Source organism: Tripterygium wilfordii, chromosome 3 (assembly GCF_013401445.1).
Source record: "Tripterygium wilfordii isolate XIE 37 chromosome 3, ASM1340144v1, whole genome shotgun sequence".
NCBI classification, from domain to species: domain Eukaryota; kingdom Viridiplantae; phylum Streptophyta; class Magnoliopsida; order Celastrales; family Celastraceae; genus Tripterygium; species Tripterygium wilfordii.
Window position 1 is genome coordinate 1,904,121 of NC_052234.1, and position 19,439 is coordinate 1,923,559.

General features: G+C 36.3%; 3 protein-coding genes and 1 non-coding gene across 4 annotated transcripts; 2 read left to right on the top strand and 2 right to left on the bottom strand.

Annotated features, from left to right (window-relative positions):
• The first annotated feature begins 3,359 nt into the window (after positions 1-3,359).
• On the top strand, positions 3,360-6,548 carry LOC119995365 (pheromone-processing carboxypeptidase KEX1). The gene is made up of 3 exons (XM_038841844.1): positions 3,360-3,595; positions 4,142-4,285; positions 5,884-6,548. Exons 2-3 carry the CDS (start codon positions 4,166-4,168, stop codon positions 6,319-6,321), a joined length of 558 nt encoding a protein of 185 aa, XP_038697772.1. The 5' UTR covers positions 3,360-3,595; positions 4,142-4,165; the 3' UTR covers positions 6,322-6,548.
• A 1,734-nt stretch (positions 6,549-8,282) lies between these two features.
• On the top strand, positions 8,283-8,488 carry LOC119995723. The gene has a single exon (XR_005467686.1). It is a non-coding gene; the product is annotated as a small nucleolar RNA U3 (small nucleolar RNA).
• A 2,023-nt stretch (positions 8,489-10,511) lies between these two features.
• Positions 10,512-12,053, bottom strand: LOC119995070 (UBP1-associated protein 2B-like). The gene is made up of 2 exons (XM_038841436.1): positions 10,762-12,053; positions 10,512-10,659 (listed from the first exon to the last, which is right to left on the bottom strand). The coding sequence occupies exons 1-2, from the start codon at positions 11,979-11,981 to the stop codon at positions 10,548-10,550; spliced, it is 1,332 nt and encodes a 443-aa protein (XP_038697364.1). The 5' UTR covers positions 11,982-12,053; the 3' UTR covers positions 10,512-10,547.
• Positions 12,054-14,743: 2,690 nt separating this feature from the next.
• Positions 14,744-15,595, bottom strand: LOC119993166. Its single transcript, XM_038840144.1, has one exon. The coding sequence runs from the start codon at positions 15,593-15,595 to the stop codon at positions 14,744-14,746; it is 852 nt and encodes a 283-aa protein (XP_038696072.1).
• Between the last annotated feature and the right edge of the window lie 3,844 nt (positions 15,596-19,439).

A 19,439-nucleotide genomic window follows, 5' to 3' on the forward strand; every position in this document is an offset into this window, starting at 1 on the left:
AAAATTAGTTTTAATAAAAAATATAGTTATTAGATAAAATTAATATTAAATTTAGTAACAAATTTAATATAAAAATCATAAAATATAATATTATAATACTTTTACTTAACACTTTTCAATTAACTTCAGTTTTTAGTACATCAAACACCTCACAACATATTTTATAGCTTTAAACTCTCTATTTTTTTCTACAGCTTTTCCGCTAATATTAAAAATTAATGAAACCGCTCTATCAAACCGACGCTAAATAGAACTCGTCAAACCATAACTGAAAGCATGAAACCTGAGAAACAATAACAACTAGTAGAAGACTTTAAAACCCAATTTTATGAACACTACATATAAAGCACTTTTTAAATCTCCAAATTCGAGATGCTTTAGATTGATATGATGTCTATATTTTATTCTAATTTCCAAGAGAATATGAAAAGGCATTAGGTCCGACTCCTTTTGAAAAGGAAGTGGAACATCTTTCATCATGCTTTCAAAAAGAGTATTTCATATGTACCAAAAAAAAAAAAAAAGTTGTGTGTTTGATAACGTTGGAAAACGTATGAAGTCTCCTTCATCTATAATTTGTATAAAGTTTTATTTTTTATAAAGTATTTCATTCTATAAATCTTATTATAAAGAAAATATATAACATATTTTGAGAATGTTGATGACTTAATTTGAGAAGATATCTCGAGATTTCAAAATGAGGATATGGGCTACATGCATACACCATTCAATTTGGAATTAGTTACAATGCTACATATCTACAATGCCGTAGTCATTCATTCTCTAGTATGGGTGTCTTGAGAATGGGAGATAATCTGGTTGGTCAAGTTGTCTGCCCAGGATGTTGAGGTCAAGGTTCTATTCTCACCAGGGGATTTGGGATTTGGGTAGTTTTCCATCCGTTGTAGTGACCTTCATGTCTCTCGGGCATGGCTTAGCGTGAGTGTGGCCTGTAAGCCTTAAAAAAAAAAAAAAAGAGTATGGGTGTCTTTATTGGAGTCTATATAAATGATCTAATTCTAAGTTCCAAAACTCTAAAATATTTGACATTAAAATTAATAAAATAATTCCAAACTCCCAAAATCAAAATCGTAAACTCTTTTTTTTGGTAAAGAGGAACCACCAGCTGAGCATACTATGCGGATAGTTGAGTGGGAGTGTGCGTAAATCTTGGGCCACCAAAACATCTCGTGACACACTAACGACAAGTAAGATTGGGACAAAGCTCATGCGGGTAGGGGTTCGGAAGTGATACAAGCCGGCCTATGAAACCAGGATTTCACAAGGAAATATTTCAACCGGTTGGTTCGAACTCCCGACCTCGGGTACTGTATGTCATAAATCCGGAGAGATAACTAATTAGGTTATCGCCAAATGATTCCCAAATCTTAAACACTAAACACAAAAACATAAAACCTAACCCTCTAAATCAAATTCAATCGTAGTCATTTGGTCAGAGTCAATGACTTAAAAATAAAGTTACTTATATAAATCTAAAGAGAAATATTGTTCTCACCCCCTAAAAATGGTAATCCCACCCCTCATTTTTTGATTTTGATTTTTTAAATATTAGTTTACATATGATTTGATAATTGATTCTCTTGATTTGCATGTGGTTTGACATTTTATTCATATTCCAAAAATTAGTTTTCCCACCCCTAATTGGTTTTTTCACCTCATTAATTAATTAAAGTAAACTTATTATATCATATCAATACAGATTGTCGGGTACATTTAATGTATGTTGCTAGTTGTTCTCTGTACGGAATGACCAATTTGTTTGTAGAATCATACCTGTATCTATATAACTAAATCATAATAGGAGGTATCGAATAACCATATGTCAATGTCAATTGAACAAAGTGATAACCATTCACAGATCTTATTGTGATAGTAATACGTAATATCAATGAACCGTGGATAGATGATGCACACTTATAACCACTAAATAGGTCAACATACTCACCTAGTAACCCAACAATAGCCCAACGATCATTTTTTATCAATAAATCTTGGGCTAGCTTTGGATGCTGAAGCGGCGAATACTAAACCGGTTGATGGTACTTTAATCCAGATGTGGAAGTGGAATGGTGGAGTTAACCAGCTTTGGAGTATTGTCCGCTACTGTAAGTCTCTTAACTTTGCAGTTCGAGATTTATTGATCAAAAATGATTTATTCTATCTAATTATATATTCTTCTTAATGACAGAAATGTAGGATGACAGGGGAGTAGTTGCCATGGTGTTTCCATTTCAAGAAGATTTATGTCATTTCCGGAAAGAGGGCTATCATTTCCAACCAAGATTCGACCAAAATGATCGTCGGAGGAAGAAACCCGATTTTGATTGTGGGAGAATCTCGTGGAGAGGGAGAGAGAGAAATTTAAAATGATAATAGATAAAACTAGGTTTTAATTTAAGATTATTTTCAATTTTCATATGCTTTTACATCTATCGTGGACAAAATATAAGACTACATTATGAGTGGGAACTGACTAAATATATCCGTCAATCTGCATTGATGTATTGTAATAAGTTTACTTTAATTAATTGATGGTGGTGAGAAAACCAATTAGGGGTGGAGAAACTAATTTTAGAATGAGAATCAAAATGTCAAATCACAACAAATCAAGAAAATCAAAAATCAAATCATATATAAATTAATATTAAAAAATAAATTTTAATGATTGAGGGTGAGATTATTAATTTAGAGGGTGAGAATACTATTTCTCAAATCCAAATAAAGAAGTTTTTAGTAGAGAATTCCTACCCAATGAGTAGTCCCCAACATATTTTTGGGCAAGGATTGCCGGCTAATTTGCGAAATTTTGACTCAATGGCATTGTAATGGCCAATCATTTTTATCAATGTTAGCTCATCTAATTAATAGCTTTAACACCCTTTCAAAAAAAAAAAGCTTCAACTCTTTCAGAACATCATCAGCTATATTTAAGACAATAATTCTTTTTCCAAAGAAAAAATAAAAAATGAGTGATATTGAATACCCAAAATGCCCCCAATCTCAAAAACAGGTGAAGACAACTCAAACCTAAACTTAATCGAAAAGAGGAAGTTAAACCCAGGTTAACTAACCGCGGTTAAACCTCCCACTCTTCGGGGGTTAAATTAACTAACCATGGTCAAGGACCACGGAGTACTGGACACGACAGACTTTAAGATAACGTCATAGGTTGATTAAATATGAGACGTAATAATAAATACAAATCATTAAAAGATATTTTTTTAAAAAAAAATTAGAAACCCCCACGTGTCTTTACTCTGAGTACGGGCAGCCCGGACCCAGGATCCTTTTTCCTTTGTGAGGACCCTGCCCGAGCTGCCCGAAACCTGACTGAGAAATTACGGGCAGTAGGTCTCCAGTCTCTGCTACTCTGCTCTCTCTGTGGACTGTGATTCTCTCCCTCTCTCTCTATCTCCTTCCCACGCATCGATATTTTTCTATATCTTGGAGTTTGTGTCTATACGATCACGATCCAACGGTCCAAAATGAACGGAATCCTTTGCGCTTGTTTCATAGGCTTTTAGAGTCTGCAGTTCTCAGATCTCGTCATTCTGTGCTCAGATCTCGATTCCTGGTACGCCTTCTCTCCTTGATTCGCTGTCTTTCGTTGTCGATTTAGCTGTTCTTCGCAATTCTCGGTTAGATTCGTTTCAGTTTCTGTTCGATTTCTGAATTCTATACTGATTAGAGTTGAAGTTTTCTGAGTTCGATTTTCTTTAGCTTTCTCGGTGAGTTCTCGGCCGAGTTGTTCGAATTTACTCGTTTTCAGCTTGGTTTGCTGCATATTTCACATTTAGCTCCTTAATTTCGTGTGAATTTCGATTAATTTTTTCCCCGAAAATCGACTACTGAGAAGCTCGCGTTTCGAAGTTCACGATTCTTTCGACGATTTTCAGTTAATTTTCATCTTGATTGTTAAAACTGTCTCCGGCAGTTCTCTTCCTCAGTGAAAGCAGTCTTTTGTCATCTATTAAGATTTCAACCGAGACACACTTGATTAATTTGTTTAAACTTTCAGTAGTTTGTCTTTAGCGTAAGTACAGTTTTAGATCGAACGGCTGAGAAGCCCTACACCGGAGCCGATCTGACGGTTGTAAATTTTTTCTTTCTATTTCTGCAGGCTCCGCACCTTTTGTCTCAAAAGATGGAGGCGGGTTACGGTCAAGTGGCAGTTACGGTTAGTTACGGCGCGCTATTATGCGCAGGGGAGGCGTTAGCGACTCTGCTTCTCTCGGCTCTAGTCACAAACCGATTTCTGGCTCAGGTAAGTGGCTCACTGTCACTGACACGAAGATTTTCATTTTCCCAATACAGACAGGCTTATAAAATGATTCTTTAGGGTAATTATTCTGCTGTGATTTGTTTGCTCTGTTAGTATTAGTTGCTTTTTTCTTTGGTTTAAAGCCTTTTTGTTGTTTTTGTGTTGGCCGATCTACTGGCGTGGGCTTTGATTGGTGTATGGCTAATTTTCTCGGTTTTGCTGTTCTTTTGTTGCTAACATTCGTACGGATATGGAACGGGCGGAGTAAGCGTCGTTTCGATGGAAACTTGACTCGCGCTTCTTGATCTTGTTACGCGTTGGATTCGAGAGGAATATATTCCACCGTAGGATATAAAAGTGGAAAAACATTAAAAAAAAAAAAGAATAATATTTTTATACTTTATAGATAAAACTTAAATCAAAAGGAGAAAGATATGAGGTAAGTGGGAGTAGGAATATTCCGTGGATAATGCTTGCTTCAGTAACGTAACATAGACACGTGTCACACAATGATTTGTTATTTTTAATATATGCTAATATAATATTGCTTTGTTTGCTTCTAATATTTGGCCCCACTGTACCCTCTGAAGTGGGGGTGTATGTTTTGAACCTATTGACTATTTTATATTTCCATCTTTACACCCTCTTAACTTTCAATTAAATTATTTTGTTTTGAGTTGATCCAAACAAAATGTAACTAATTAATGGGGAGTGTTGATATTAAATGAGCTCTACTTGAGTGTTTATAATCAATGATTATTTCATACGACACATAGATTTGGGAGTGAAATAAGGTACTTATTTTGGATGAATGTGACATTACTCTTTATGTTGTGTCTTATTCATAACATCTCTCTTATTGGGGGACAAGGGGCATCATTATTCTTTTCTTTAAGTGGTCGCATCACATTCTTCCACCACTAAGGCTGTATTGTCGTCCTTTACACAAAGGACGACCCAAGAACCTGAACTAGTAGAACAAACTACTGATTTTAGCTAAACACTGGTGAGCCTTCTTCCAGATTGGACACGCTGCACTCATTAAAGAAAATGCATGATGGTTCTAAATTTTTGGATGTATCTGTAATATGTTATCTTTTTTAAGATTCAACAGTCAAAATCTTACATAGTTTTTTTATTTTTATTTTTAAATAACTCTAAGAAATATGCTTCACATTGGAATCGAATCTTAGGCACACATATGTCTAACTGAGCCGATTGACAATCGAGCCACTGCTTGTTGCTTTATTTAGTTTCTATTTATTATTTTTTGAGATTTTTTGATGAATTATTTATACCTCAAAAGTAAGGAAACTGAGGGGTTGCTAGAAGAGCAATGTACCCAATCCCTTCTCCCCTGATCCATCTAGGAAATGCCCCTCCAATAATCACCAAGTGGTATCATTAATTGGTTGTACTTGATCTCTCTCTCTCTTTTTTCATTATGCATATTGCAACTAAGGTACAGGATTTGTGTAGTGCAAGTGCAACTATGTCATGAATCATTGGTATATGGAGTAAAGTTTGGTTACTTTTACTTCTCTCTTTGTGCATACACCCGTGGCCAATTACAGAACATGCTTGAAATGGAATTGTTTCAGGATCTTGTTGGTCCATTGGGGACTCAGAAACCTAAGACGAAGGGGGACCCTGCTGAAAGTCAAGGCAAGCAGCAAGATGCTGAAGGAGACGATGACAATGACGATGATGATGGAGATGGTGGATTTGGAGAAGGTGAAGACTTGTCGTCTGAAGATGATGGAGGAAACTTTGGGAACAGCCCTAATGGCAACAAGAGTAACTTGAAGAAGGGTCCAGGTGGTGACGCAGGAGGCGCGGAGGAGAACGGGGAAGGTGAAGACGATGATGACGACAAAGACGACGAAGATGATGATGACGACGAAGATGATGATGACGAGGATGATGAGGAAGACGATGGGGGTGATGAGGATGAGGATGAAGTTGAGGAGGTGGAAGAGGAAGAGGAAGATGACGAAGACGAGGAAGCCCTCCAGCCTCCAAAGAAAAGGAAGAAGTAGACCAATAGCGGAGCCTCTAATACAATACTGTTTTCTTAAGTAACTTGTTTTCTAACTCTATGGGCTCTACGTAGCTCTTTTGAGACAATCTAGGATAATGTTTAATGTATTGAGTACCTTATTTCCCTTGGAAGATTAGAGAACTGAACAATTGTTGAGCTACCAAACAATTGGATTTACAAAAATCCTTATGACTCGAATCAAGAATACGTGATCACATTCACTTAGATGATTTGATAGAATTAACAAAGACCGAGGACACCATTGGAATGGCGTACAGATAACCATGAAGTTCACATTTTTGTAAAATTGTTGGGAACATATTTGTTCCTCTCATGTCTCCTATGAGAGGAGCTGTACATTTTTCCTTGCATAGTTGCATTATGCCAATCAGATGGACAATTATTAAGTCTTATAAAAATCATTAGATTGATCTAATATGTTAACAATTAGCTCTTGTTACATGCTTAAATATCATGATTTAACAGTGTCTTATATTTTTTCCCCAATTTATAAGGAAAAAGGGGCTTCTGGTCCGTCCATCCATTCCTTGTTTTAAGATGTGAAAGCTTGAAATGGCAGATTTGAGGTCCCAACTGATTCAAGGACATACCCAACAAGCCGTCCCATGTTAGAGATTCACCCCTACAATTACATGTACCATGGCCCCCTTATCGTCCTGAATTACCACAAATTCGGATGGACAACTTACAAACCCATTGACAAAAAGGATTATCTACTTCCAAAGTAGCATATATATGACTAGGTAGGATGATAGGTTTGAATCCTCCCCTCACGCTAAAGCATCTCTCTCTCTCTCTCTCTCTCTCTCTCTCTCTCTCTATATATATATATATATATATATATATATGAATAGGTAAGGAGAGGTAATATACGGCTTAAACCTATAATATCTAGGTTGCTATGGTAGAACCCACCAATGCAGCAAAGGCTCATTTTAATTTGTGAAAAAAGAAAAGGAATCCAGAAAAGCTCCTGCTTTCATAGCATCTTCAAAATACTTTGTCTTTCCATTTTCCGTCTGATCAGTCTATTGATCACCCACTAATTATTTGACAAAACTTAAACATGTTGCATCAGGAGATGATCAAACATGAACTCTCTATCGTATTAACCACCATACATTCATCCAATCCATCCTAGAAATCACAGCAAGGGTGCTTTTTGTTGTTGGGGGTTGTGTAAATGAGGAGCTCTTTCTCTAACAAATTCTATCAATGAAATGTATAACAATAACTGTTAGATGAACCGCAGGAAATATATAGTCTCCACCATCACCGGGGAACAAGGATCCCCCCCCCCCCCTTTTTCTATTTTCCAAACCCTCTCAATGCACCCAAATGTGGAATTCAATATACAAACAAATTTGACATCCCTTTGTCACTATCATAACCAGTTTTGTCAAGCACATTGGAATCATTTTGTCTTCAGAAAATGAATTGTGAAATATAAAATCGCGAAAGAGAGAGGGAGAGATTGAGCACCACATAAGAAAGATGGGGCAGAGGCTCCCCTTGGATAAAGAATTAGGCTCATTGCCATTCATAAAACCCGCAATGCACAAAAGCAGAGCAAATAAAGTAAAAGAATGCTGCAAGTAGTAACATCAAGTTTGGATGCTATCACTAAAACAAGATAATAGAACATATCAAAAAAAAGATAATACTAAAGTACTAACTCTCTCTTAGCAAATTTGTCTGCATGTTAGAAGACCCAGAAATATAAGGAAACTGGAAACATGAGATCACAATCCAAAAAAACTCAAATCAAATGTAGGAAGAAAAAAAAAAAGAAGGAAAATAGGAATTCCAACAAATTCCACACTAAAGCTGTTAATACAAAACCAAGAATTAAACATTCGTACAAGATAAGAAAGTTCATAAGAAAACAAAGTGAAATAGAAAAAGGAAAAAGATAAGAAGAAATATAGGATGATACTATCAACCTTACTAGAACAGGATCAGTTCTATAGGGTGATACCTCTGTGTCCTTGAGTTCTAAGAAGACAGGAACCACATGCCGGTGGATGATTCATGACCGTGTGATGCATGATTAACAGCATTGTGGTCCCTGAATCGCAAATGCCATAAGGATCATTCTCAGCCATTGATTAGGCTGAGATGATCACATGGTCATCAGACGGACTAACCCTCTTTTTTATGACAGAAAAAACAGTAAAAAAAGATTATACGATGATTCTAGAAAGATAGACCTCGAGACCTGTGATTGACTGAGTAATGCAACTACAAACTGTGAAGTAAATTTAAACACACGAGTCCCCTGAGCAATTGATCCAGAACAACCTCCTAGATAAGTAACACTTCAAAGGTCTACGAATGTTGTACTGCAAACTGAGCTGCAAATTATCTGCATGGGTAAAGAGGAAAGTGGCAGCCAAAATAAATGAAAACTTACCACACAAAAATGAACTGAATTTTAGATAGAAAATGTTAAAAGGAATTGAATATTCAGAAAATCAAATCTAACCAAAGGGCAATGGACTGGAAAAGAAAAGGCATTAGAAAAAATAAAAGCTCAATTGGTTAAAAATGCATCTGATACAGAAATATGGTTTGGGAAAAAAATCATAGACAAAATGATTGAAAATGACACAACTGTGCTACTTCCAAAAACAATGCAAATAGTAAGTAAATGTGAGAAAAGAGAAAGAAAAAACCAACACCCAGCGCCCAACAGCTGTGGCTCTGGAAAGGAAAATTGTAGGAAGCCTTGCCACAGAATTGGACAAAAGGCTGCTTTCCTAGTTTGAAAATGCAACCCTCTGGTTGCAATAAAGCAACTGTCACTCGGCCAAGGTTCTCCCTTAGAAAGTCAAAGTGAAATTGGCCAGAAAAATATAAAGAAAATAATGGCAAAAGAAAAAAAAAAGTTTTAGAAGCCTTATAGGAAATCTAAGAAACATATGTTTCATTTTAGGATTTGGGGTTGGTCCGGTACCTATTCTACTGGACTAACAGTAACTATTTTAGCCATTGGATTTTAAAAATTAAATCCAACGGCTCACCTAATTTGGCGCAAATCTCCCCATATCGCAAACTCTCTCATCAAACCTCTCCATCACTTCTCTCTCTATGTTCTTCATCAGATCTCCTATGAAGATCTCCTCTCAAGCTTGTTGCAGAGAGGACCAAATCGGTGAAGCAGGAAGGCGATGTTCCATCAAAGATGCTCCATCTTCGATGCTTCCTTTGTCGCCTTAGCTCCCTCTCTGATTTTCTGACACCCGTAGCCTTGATAATATGGTCTTGCATGATGTATTTGATTTTGGGTTATTGATAATCTGGTCTTTCAGACCCTCTTCTGTTGTTTCTTTCTGCCCCTCTTGTGCTATAATCTGCCCTTTTGCTTTCATATTGAGGATTTTGAATGTGACCCAGAACAGATAGATTATTACAATGAGAGAACAATTTCATGGGGGAGGTAAAGAGCTCCTCAACAGAGGAGAGGTTGATAAATTATTTTGTAACAATTTCATAGGGCAGGTAAAGAGTTCTTGAACAGGACAGGGGAGATTAAATTAAATTGAGTAGACGAAGAGGGTCTTAACTGTCATTGATTGTATAAAAATGAAATGGTTTGCCCATCTTACTGGCTGTATCAGTCTATCAGACGACAACCACCACCACTAGGAAGCAGATGAGCTGCTGACGGTGGCGAGGAGATGAAGAGCTTCAGAGATGAGAATAGATTTGGAGAGATTTGCCCCAAATATGGACAAGTAAGATGAGCCATTGGATTTGATTTTTAAAATGCAACGGCTCAAATAATTACCGGACGTTAGTCCGGTACAATAGGTACCAGATGACCCTCGGGTCCTTCATTTTATCCTTTGGCTAGAGTTGAGTTACCAGTATTTGGGAATGTACGGATAAAAAGTGCTAAAATCATGTAATTAAACTGGCCAAACAACAACTATGATTGTTCGATATTTTTTTCCTTCTTTTGTGTGCAAGCTTAGGTGTAAGGAGGAGACCTTATGTTCAGAATGGTGAGACTGCTACCACTTCAGCTAGTGGAACTTCGCTAAATAATTTTTAGTGAGACTGCTACCACTTCAGCTAGTGGAGCTTCGCTAAATAATTTTTAGGCTCCCAAAATCTAGCATGTCTTGGAAAGTGAAAGTCATATTTCACAATAAACTGTTAAGAAAAATAGCAGTTCAAACTTTCAATACACAAACCAAGCTAATCATAGACAACCACATCTCTGTATAAAAGGCAGCATAAATTAGGTGTTTCAACTTTCAATACACAAATCCAGCTAATCAATATAACATGTATTAAAACATATAACATCCTGCATATACCAGAAAGCAATATTAAACAGGCACGGATACTTAAGTTCAAAACAATAAACAAACACATATTATAAAAGAGATCCAGCTTAGAAAACTCATACCGCATTTGTGAGAGAAACCCAGGGAAAGACCCAGGAGGCCCCTGACCCCGACCTGCTCCCGTTCCCACAGCCAGTTGTCCACCCTGCACATCTGGATAAACATGCTGCAATCCCTGACCTGCCCCAATAGCTCCTAGCACTGATTGACTTCCCACCCCTACTTGGCTCGTTGGCATCACAGGCTGGCCAAACATGCCTTGTCCCAGCATCCCTTGGTTCAATCCAGCCACAGCCATAGGATTCATATATCCAGCAGCAGAGGGATTACCTAGGAACCCACCATAGACTGGATTAAACCCTGGGAACTGCCCAAAGAATGCCATTTGCTGCGCTGCTGCCATTGCTGCCAACATCTGCTGCTGGTGTTGGGTCTGCCCCTGTTGCTGTTGCTGTTGCTGTTGTTGTTGTTGCTGCTGCTGTCCTGGTACCACCTGCATCAAATTCTTGCTCTTCCCATCCGCTGCCTTCTGGCAATGCAACTGATGCCCCTCGAATATTTTATATGGCTCCTCAAGTGCCTTTTTAGCCCCCTCCATAGTTTTATAAACAAATAACGCATAACCCTTTGACCTTCCTGTCTGCGAATTAAACCCTAACGGGCCTGCCTCAATCTCACCAAACCTCTCAAAGAACTCCCTAAGCTTTTCCGCTTCCATAGTCACCTGCACGTTGCTCACATAAATCTTCCTAGCTCCGGTGGCCGTCGAGTCCTGCTCCTTCCCTACCATATTCACCGGTCCCAAGGACGCCAGCTGATACGACACAATCCGGTTGTCTATCTTAATACTTGAATTCTCAAGTGCTTTGGAGGCGGCTTTTCGCGTCTTGAACAACACAAAACCATAGCCCTTAGCCTTGCCAGTGGCCTTCTCGGTAACGACATTACAATCCTCAATCTCGCCGAACGGCTGGAAGGCGGAGAGGAGAGTTTGGCGCGTCGAATCCCAGGAGAGGCCGTGAACGAAGATCTTGCGGTGGGAGACATCACCATCGGCGTGGCGGCAGATGAGGGAATGGAGGGAGTCGTCGTTTAGGGCAAATCTGGAGATGAGGTCGATGAGCTGGTCCTTGGTGTAGGGTTCAAGTAGCTCAGCGAGGTCGGCGGCAGAGTCTGAGTCGAATTCTTGGACAGACTTGTTGGATTTGAGCCTTTTGGGAGTCTTGTCATCGTTGTGTTTCTTGGTGAGCTTTCGTTTATCGGGTTTTGGGGTTTTGGCCATTGGAGGCACCACGATGAACTCTTGACACCCTTGCGCTTCTCTTATCTTATGAATTACAAACGAAAGCAACAACCAAAAATAGGCCCAATGCTATATGTAGTTGTGGGCCTCGCGGCCCATTAAAGCTGCATGGGACAGCTCGACATGGTGTAGCCCATCAAGCTTTTGGGCCGAGCCCGGTTCAAAATGCCATAATTGCCCTATTAATGGAGGGCAAGAAAATATTGGGGGAGTTTGGGAGTAGCATCCCCGAAAATTTTTAAGACTATTTACATAAAATTTTTGTTACAAAGTGTTTTTTTAAAATGATTTATAGTTAAAAATGTTCATTCTATAATTGTGGTGAAAACATGAAAAGTTAATAATAAATAAATCAATCTTTGAATTATATAATAGTTCTCAACTTTTTTGATGTAATAATTCAGAAAATGTAATCTAATTTCTTCTGATTATAAGCCGAATTAATTGCACAGTCTGATCCACTAAAAATGTAGACTGAATCATAAAGTCCATGAGCGCCATAACTTGTAATATATTTACATGCATGAACATGGTCCAAGCTCATGAAAATATCGAAAAAAATATGCATGGCCCATGAGAATATGGAGGGAGTCTTAAAGTTGGAAAAATATTTTTTAAATGAGACATAATTGAAAATATGAGTAGTACACTAGTACTAGATCGACTAGTATATAAAGTAGTTTTTTTAAAAAAAAAATAAAAATAAGGGGGCAATTACCCCTTAGTATACATGTAGATCTGCCCCTGATTCCCAACCATATAATCTATTAAAAAAATATGAACTAAAAATGGGCATGAAAAAAAATAATTTATGAGCCCAAAAATGGCATCAGAAAATTTGGATGTAGAATCCAATAATGTATGTATTAATGATTATTCAATCAAAATAAACAGTGACGCCATTGCTAGCCATTCTTAGTGGCAACCCACTTTGGATTGCACTACCATAAACAGATATAAATGAAGAAGAAACACACAAAAAATAAAAGAAGAATGAAAAAGAAAAAGAAAAAAGTAAGTGTTTGTGGGATGTTTATTTTATTTATTCGAACAAAAACTGTAGAAAGAGAATATTCTATGAAAAGCAAAATCACTGAAAGAGAATCAACCAACCAACACCATGCACCACCACCATTGTTGCTACTTTACACACACACATCAATACATCATGGCATCCATCCACAATACCATCACCTATACATTTCATTATTTTAATTTGTCTCTCTCTCTCTCCACTTAATTCCTTAATCTAAACTATCATCCAAGTAGATAATCCACACATTACATCACAATTTGTTTTAGTTCATATATATATCTATATATATATATATAGTGACGTCTTTGATTAGATCTCCCATATGCACCCAAGACTTTCCTTACTATAGATTTTATTTGAGATTTTAGGTAGCCAATTTGACTTGTTGACGAAGTGATCTACAAATCTATATATATTTTAAAACTATTATATATATATATATATATATATATATATATATAGAGAGAGAGAGAGAGAGAGAGAGAGAGAGTATTAATAATTTCTTTTAATATTTTGGTAATTGCATGTCTTATATATACTACATATAAATTTATTGGTATTTGGATGCATATATACATATACATATATATACACACATATATACATGTATATGTATGTGTGATTTTTCTTGAAATAACATGATATTTATACATGTTAGAAGTTTCTATTCTAAAGTGGGGGCTAGCTAGGCTACAGAGAGAAGTAGGGACATTTGACAAAAAGGAAAGAGAAAAAAAGTGACATGCAAAATCCTCTTACGGTATCGAACATTAATCAATGAGCCATGCATATATAATTATTGGCGAATCATGACCTAATATTAGCTTATCCTTATGATTTCTTGTCTATATATATATATATGTGTGTGAAAATTTTTAATTAGATGTGGGATCCCACACTTTAAATTCTTAATTAGATGTGGGATCTCACATTTTATTTAAAGTGCGGGATCTTTTTAACATAATTCATTTGGTTTAAATGCGACCCTCACACGTTGGAATGATCGAGTAGTTACTAAAAATATTTTTTTTAAAAAAATTATTAATAATAAAGTGCGGGATTCATTTAACACCATTCATTTGGTTTAAATGTGTCCCTCACACGTTGGACTGAGTAGTTACTTACAAGGGTTTTTTCTAGAAAAAAAATAATTATTAAGTAGTTAATCTAACTACTTAATTTGCAAATACATTAGAATTAACTTATTATGTTCCACCAAACCCATTGAGGGTAGAGATTTGCCCAACATGAAATGACATGCATGATTTCAAAACAGTTTGATGAGATGGATGATCCCTCACAATCACATGAACAAAGTGTCGCAAACTAGCGAGTATAGCAAAAAGTCAATGCTTATGCAACTCTCTAAAGTTTTAAGGCAAAAATACACATTTCGTCCCTGAACTATACCTTGGGTTTCAATTTCGTCCCTAAACTTTTTTTGGTCCTAAAATCGTCCTCAAACTATCCAACCGTATCAGTTTCCTCCCTGAAGTCTGATTGACAACTGAAAAAGCCAACGTGGCGCCTAGTTGGCATACCGGAAAAATCTCAAGTGGCAAACTTTGTTAACTCACAACGTTTTGTCCTTAAACTATCAAAATGTAACACTTTTGGTCCTTAAACTATAAAAAAACATATACAAATTATCCACATCCATACACAAATCATACTAACAACTTGATTAGAATATCCAAAATCAGAATCAGAAGGCAACAATATCAAGGTTCAATACATATCCATTCAACCTCTTATATTGTTCTGCATAGCTTCCATGGACTACCTCTAAGGCTTTCTTCCTTGCTCTTGAGGCCAAAGTTTTGCTGATATCAATTGTGTACTTGTCCCTAACCTTCTGCATTATCTCTGCTAGCTTCATCTTTGGGTTTCTTCGCATTTTATCAACCAAACGATTGGCAAGCCATTTCGAATTCAACAAAATTTTCCCACTTGTCCTCTCACAAACATGTTCATTGTAAACTGTCTTCAACTCCCATGTATCAGCACCCTTGAGCTTTGAACAAAACAATAGAAACTTGCAACCTTCTGCACAACCAACTCTTGCCCTAATGTTGTCAAACTTAATCCACTTCAAAGACCAGCCACCTTGAATGCCATAAGTAGCCACTGCATCTTTGAAAACATCCCTACTTGGAAATCTAATACCCAGATGCCACTTAAAGCTATCCATATGCTTCACTGCCTTGAACACAGGATGAGCATCCTTTGCCTCCCCCTCTTCTTCAGTTGAACCATCAACTGTATCAAGTGAATCAGAAGCATACTCTGCATCACTGAACACAGCTTCATCATTAGGCATAACAAACATAAACTCTTCATTCCTGCCCATAACACCCTCATCACCCTCAACCCCAACATCAGTGTACCTGAGAAACATATCATCATCCAAGTCATCATCCTCACTATCATCAAATCGCACATTCATGACACTGTTATCACTATCACTACTTTCATCACCACTTTCACTCTGCACTTCATCATCATCTTCTTGCGATACAGAAGGGGCTTTGGACCTACATGCACGTGTCTTCACCATTTGAGGATGCCTACAATTTCGACATAGCTTGAAATCAATGGTAGAAGAAACCCTAAAATCAATGGCTGTCAAAAACTACCTCATTTCTCAATGATTGCGAAATCCATACCAAAATCAAAAGCTACAACCTATTTCGCAATGGAAAACACATACCTGACAACGATTGCAACTCCTGTGCCTTCCTTCCAGCTCGTGCCCCTTCCTTCCAGCAGCTTCGTAGGTTTGTGAAGAACCGAAACAACGAAAGATTCGAGAGTTATGGTTTCTTATTATACCCTAATGCTTACTTGGACGCCACCATGTAAAAAAAGTCCAGATGGCTTGCTTGCTGTAAAAAATATGACACGTGGTGAGCCATGTATGTTTTTTGTGTCGCCGGAATGAAATTGAGGACAAACGGGACACGGTTGGATAGTTTGAGGATGATTTTAGGACCAAAAAAAGTTTAGGGACGAAATTGAAACCCGAGGTATAGTTCAGGGACGAAACGTGTATTTTTGCCAAAGTTTTAACGATGTTTTCCAATATAGAAAAAGAGACGCTAACCCACTTGAGTTATTGAGATATAGCGTAGTTGGTTTTATGGTCATACACTGGACTTTGTCCAAACTTATTATATATATTGTCAGATGAGAAACTTCTATGTGCGTAGATCAATAGCTCGAATTTAGACCCAAATCAGATGTCTAAAGAGAAAATTTATATGATGTCGTTCTCGATTAAAAAAACACACAAACAACTATTTGCCTCAGTTTCACACACCCAATTCGATCAAAAAGATAATTTTTCTCTTTTTTTTTCTTCCTTTTAGTGCTTGGACGGGCTGATATCCATACAAACATCAATTCAATTGATTAGGGTTTTTATGTTGATATGCATATAAAATTGGATGTAGATTAATGGCTGAAATTAAAAAATATATATAAGGCACCGGCCAAGAATTGAATTGCATAGTATGACGTAATTATTATTATTATTTTTTTTATAAAATTCAATCGCCTGAGATTTTGGTGGGTGTGGGTAGTAGTGGGGGTACGTACCATCTTCAATTTGCATCAGCATATATAGAATCTCACGCACACAGAATCAATGCAGATTCATTATCATTTTTTTCTCTTATCATTGCCTATGCGACCTATTTATATCGAAGTCAAAGTGTGTCTTTTGTTTCACTATACATACATTTTAGGTATATGTACACAAATTTTTTTTTTTTTTAGAACAAAAACTATATCGTTGGATTTGTAAACCCGATCAAAAAGACATTCACATTTTTAATTTTTTTTATTATTAATGTTGTAGTTTCCCGGGCACACATATTCGACGGCGTTTTTGTTTGCATACATGGATATACATAATACATATATATATAGATGATGATTAAATTTTTTTCTTTCGTCTATTATCAATTTTTTGAGAGAGATTATCGAACACTAAACCCTAAAATAAAGATTTGTACATATATACCGATAGTAACACTAAACCCTAAAACACGAAACAACAGTTTTTGCTAATAAGAAAAAAAAAGGATGTATAGTTAAGTTAGTTGTCTATATATAGTTATTTTCATACATAAAGTTGTATTTTTAGTAACTAAGCCAAAAGATGAACGAGAAAGAAAATCATGCGTAAAAAGGCACCGGTTCAATTGAATATGAGCGCATGATACCGTAAAAAAAAAAGTAACTAAGAACGATGCATAAAAGTTTGTCATTTGAACAGTTAATATGGATCCAAACACGGATTGTCAGGCTCATACACACAAAAAATTTCAAAAGGCCGTGATGATCCACTACACTTAACAACAGAAAAAGTACCACAAGAACAAGACCAACACGCATGCTTTACTCAAAAAAGAGAAGGTCTTTTGAATGTAATTTGTATGTTCAATACAAAAAGATCGAACACCTTTTGTTTTTAGATAATAAAAGGGACCCCCTGGTAGGCATATTGGATAAGCTTGGAGGCATAGATTAATGGAAAAGAAACTAGATGCCTTAATGGAAAAGTATAAAATGATGCTTTACAACCACAAAAAAGATGGAGAATATATATACCGTGCACACATGATATATATATATATAGAGGAATTCTCTCATGAGATCATAATTTTTAGGATTCATTTTTAAGGTCCAAAATATTTTTAAAAAATCTGAAAAAATATATTTGTGTTTTGATCGGTCTTACGAACCCAACGAAATATTTTTTGTTCGAAACAAAAATCAAATGCAACTTGAAAAGTGTATGAAATATTTTTTGTTTTATATTCAATGATCCAGAATTATCATGCACTTTTTATATTGAATTTGATTTTTGTTTCGAACAAAAAAAATGTTGTTGGGTTCATAAGACCAATCAAAATACAAATATATTTTTGTCCCAAATTTTTTAAAAATATTTTGATCCTTAAAAGTTAAGACCTCATTTTAGAACTTCATGAGATAATTCCTCTCTCTATATATATAATTAAGACTTGTATAAATATTTTTAATGAAATTTATAAAAGGTGAATATTTCTTTCATGCATGTATCTATTAACTAATGAGTATCTTTGCCTCATTTAAGTCAAAGGTATATATATGTAGCTTTATTGATATGCACAGATTATATGACCCGAGGTTCTGATCAAAAGATAAAGTTCTTTTATATATATAAAAAAAAGGAAGAATATGACAAGGAAAAGTATTATTGATGATACTAATAAACAATTCTTTTGCTAATTGTTGATAAATTAAAACAAAATCTTAGATATTTATACATCTTTGATTTTTTTTATTTTCTCTTAATTGCATGATATTTAAGGGGAAAGAAGCCTCTTCACATATATGCAAACGATTAGGGCTTACCCAAGTCGATCGAGCAGAGCTGAACTTTGGTATATTTGAGTTCGGATTAAGCTGTATGTATTAAGAAGCTCAAGTCTAATTCAAGCTTGATATATGTTTTTTTATATTTGGCTCGAGTGAATTCGTCGAAACTTTTGTACTTGTGAGCTCAAACTCGAATTTTATCATGAGTTCAAGGCTTGGTTCAAGTACAATATGTTGAAATTCCTAACTCAAACACATTTAAGATATTGTCCGTTCTGGATCATGGGTCTGCACAAATTTATTTTTTTTATGAGCTGTCGCTATTGCTATTTAGCCCTAGAAAACACGTCTTTAGGGGTCAAAGTGGCACAACGGATGCACTGAGCCCACAAAGAGATAATGTTCTCTTTGGGCTCTAATTCACTCTAGATACATCGGTTTTACTCTCAAAATTTTATTTATACGCATTTTCAATGTGAGAAGAGTTGAACTTTGTTTATAAATCACTCGGTTGAATTATGCTATACCGATGTGAGATTTCGTTCTTGATACAACCGTCTACCATATGTATAAATGGAGCATTAGATTTTGCCACTACTTGCCATCATACAAGATTCCACAAAACCTAAAATTCAAAGTAACCATGAAATAAAAACGATTCGATAGCCGTTATGAAAGTACGCAACAAAGGCGCGTGTTCCCAGCCCTCCTAACTTCCATTCAGACAAATTCCCGCGACTAAGCATCCACCCAAATCCCGACGCTCCACGCTTTGCTCGTTTAGTTCACTCTCCCTCTGAACCCCGAATCTCTTCATAATTTTTGGTCGAAAACGACGTCGCGTACACGACACGCGATTTGGTTGCGCAGGTTAGGATGAACCAAGAGTGGAGGATTGCGTATGCCCACGGCGCACATTAGTGGGTAGTGGAAACATGATTAGTATAATGTTTATATGTTTTATAGTCTTTTGACTCTCTGTAGCACACGATAAAGCCAACAAACAAATTATTTAACGCCAAAAGACAAACTTA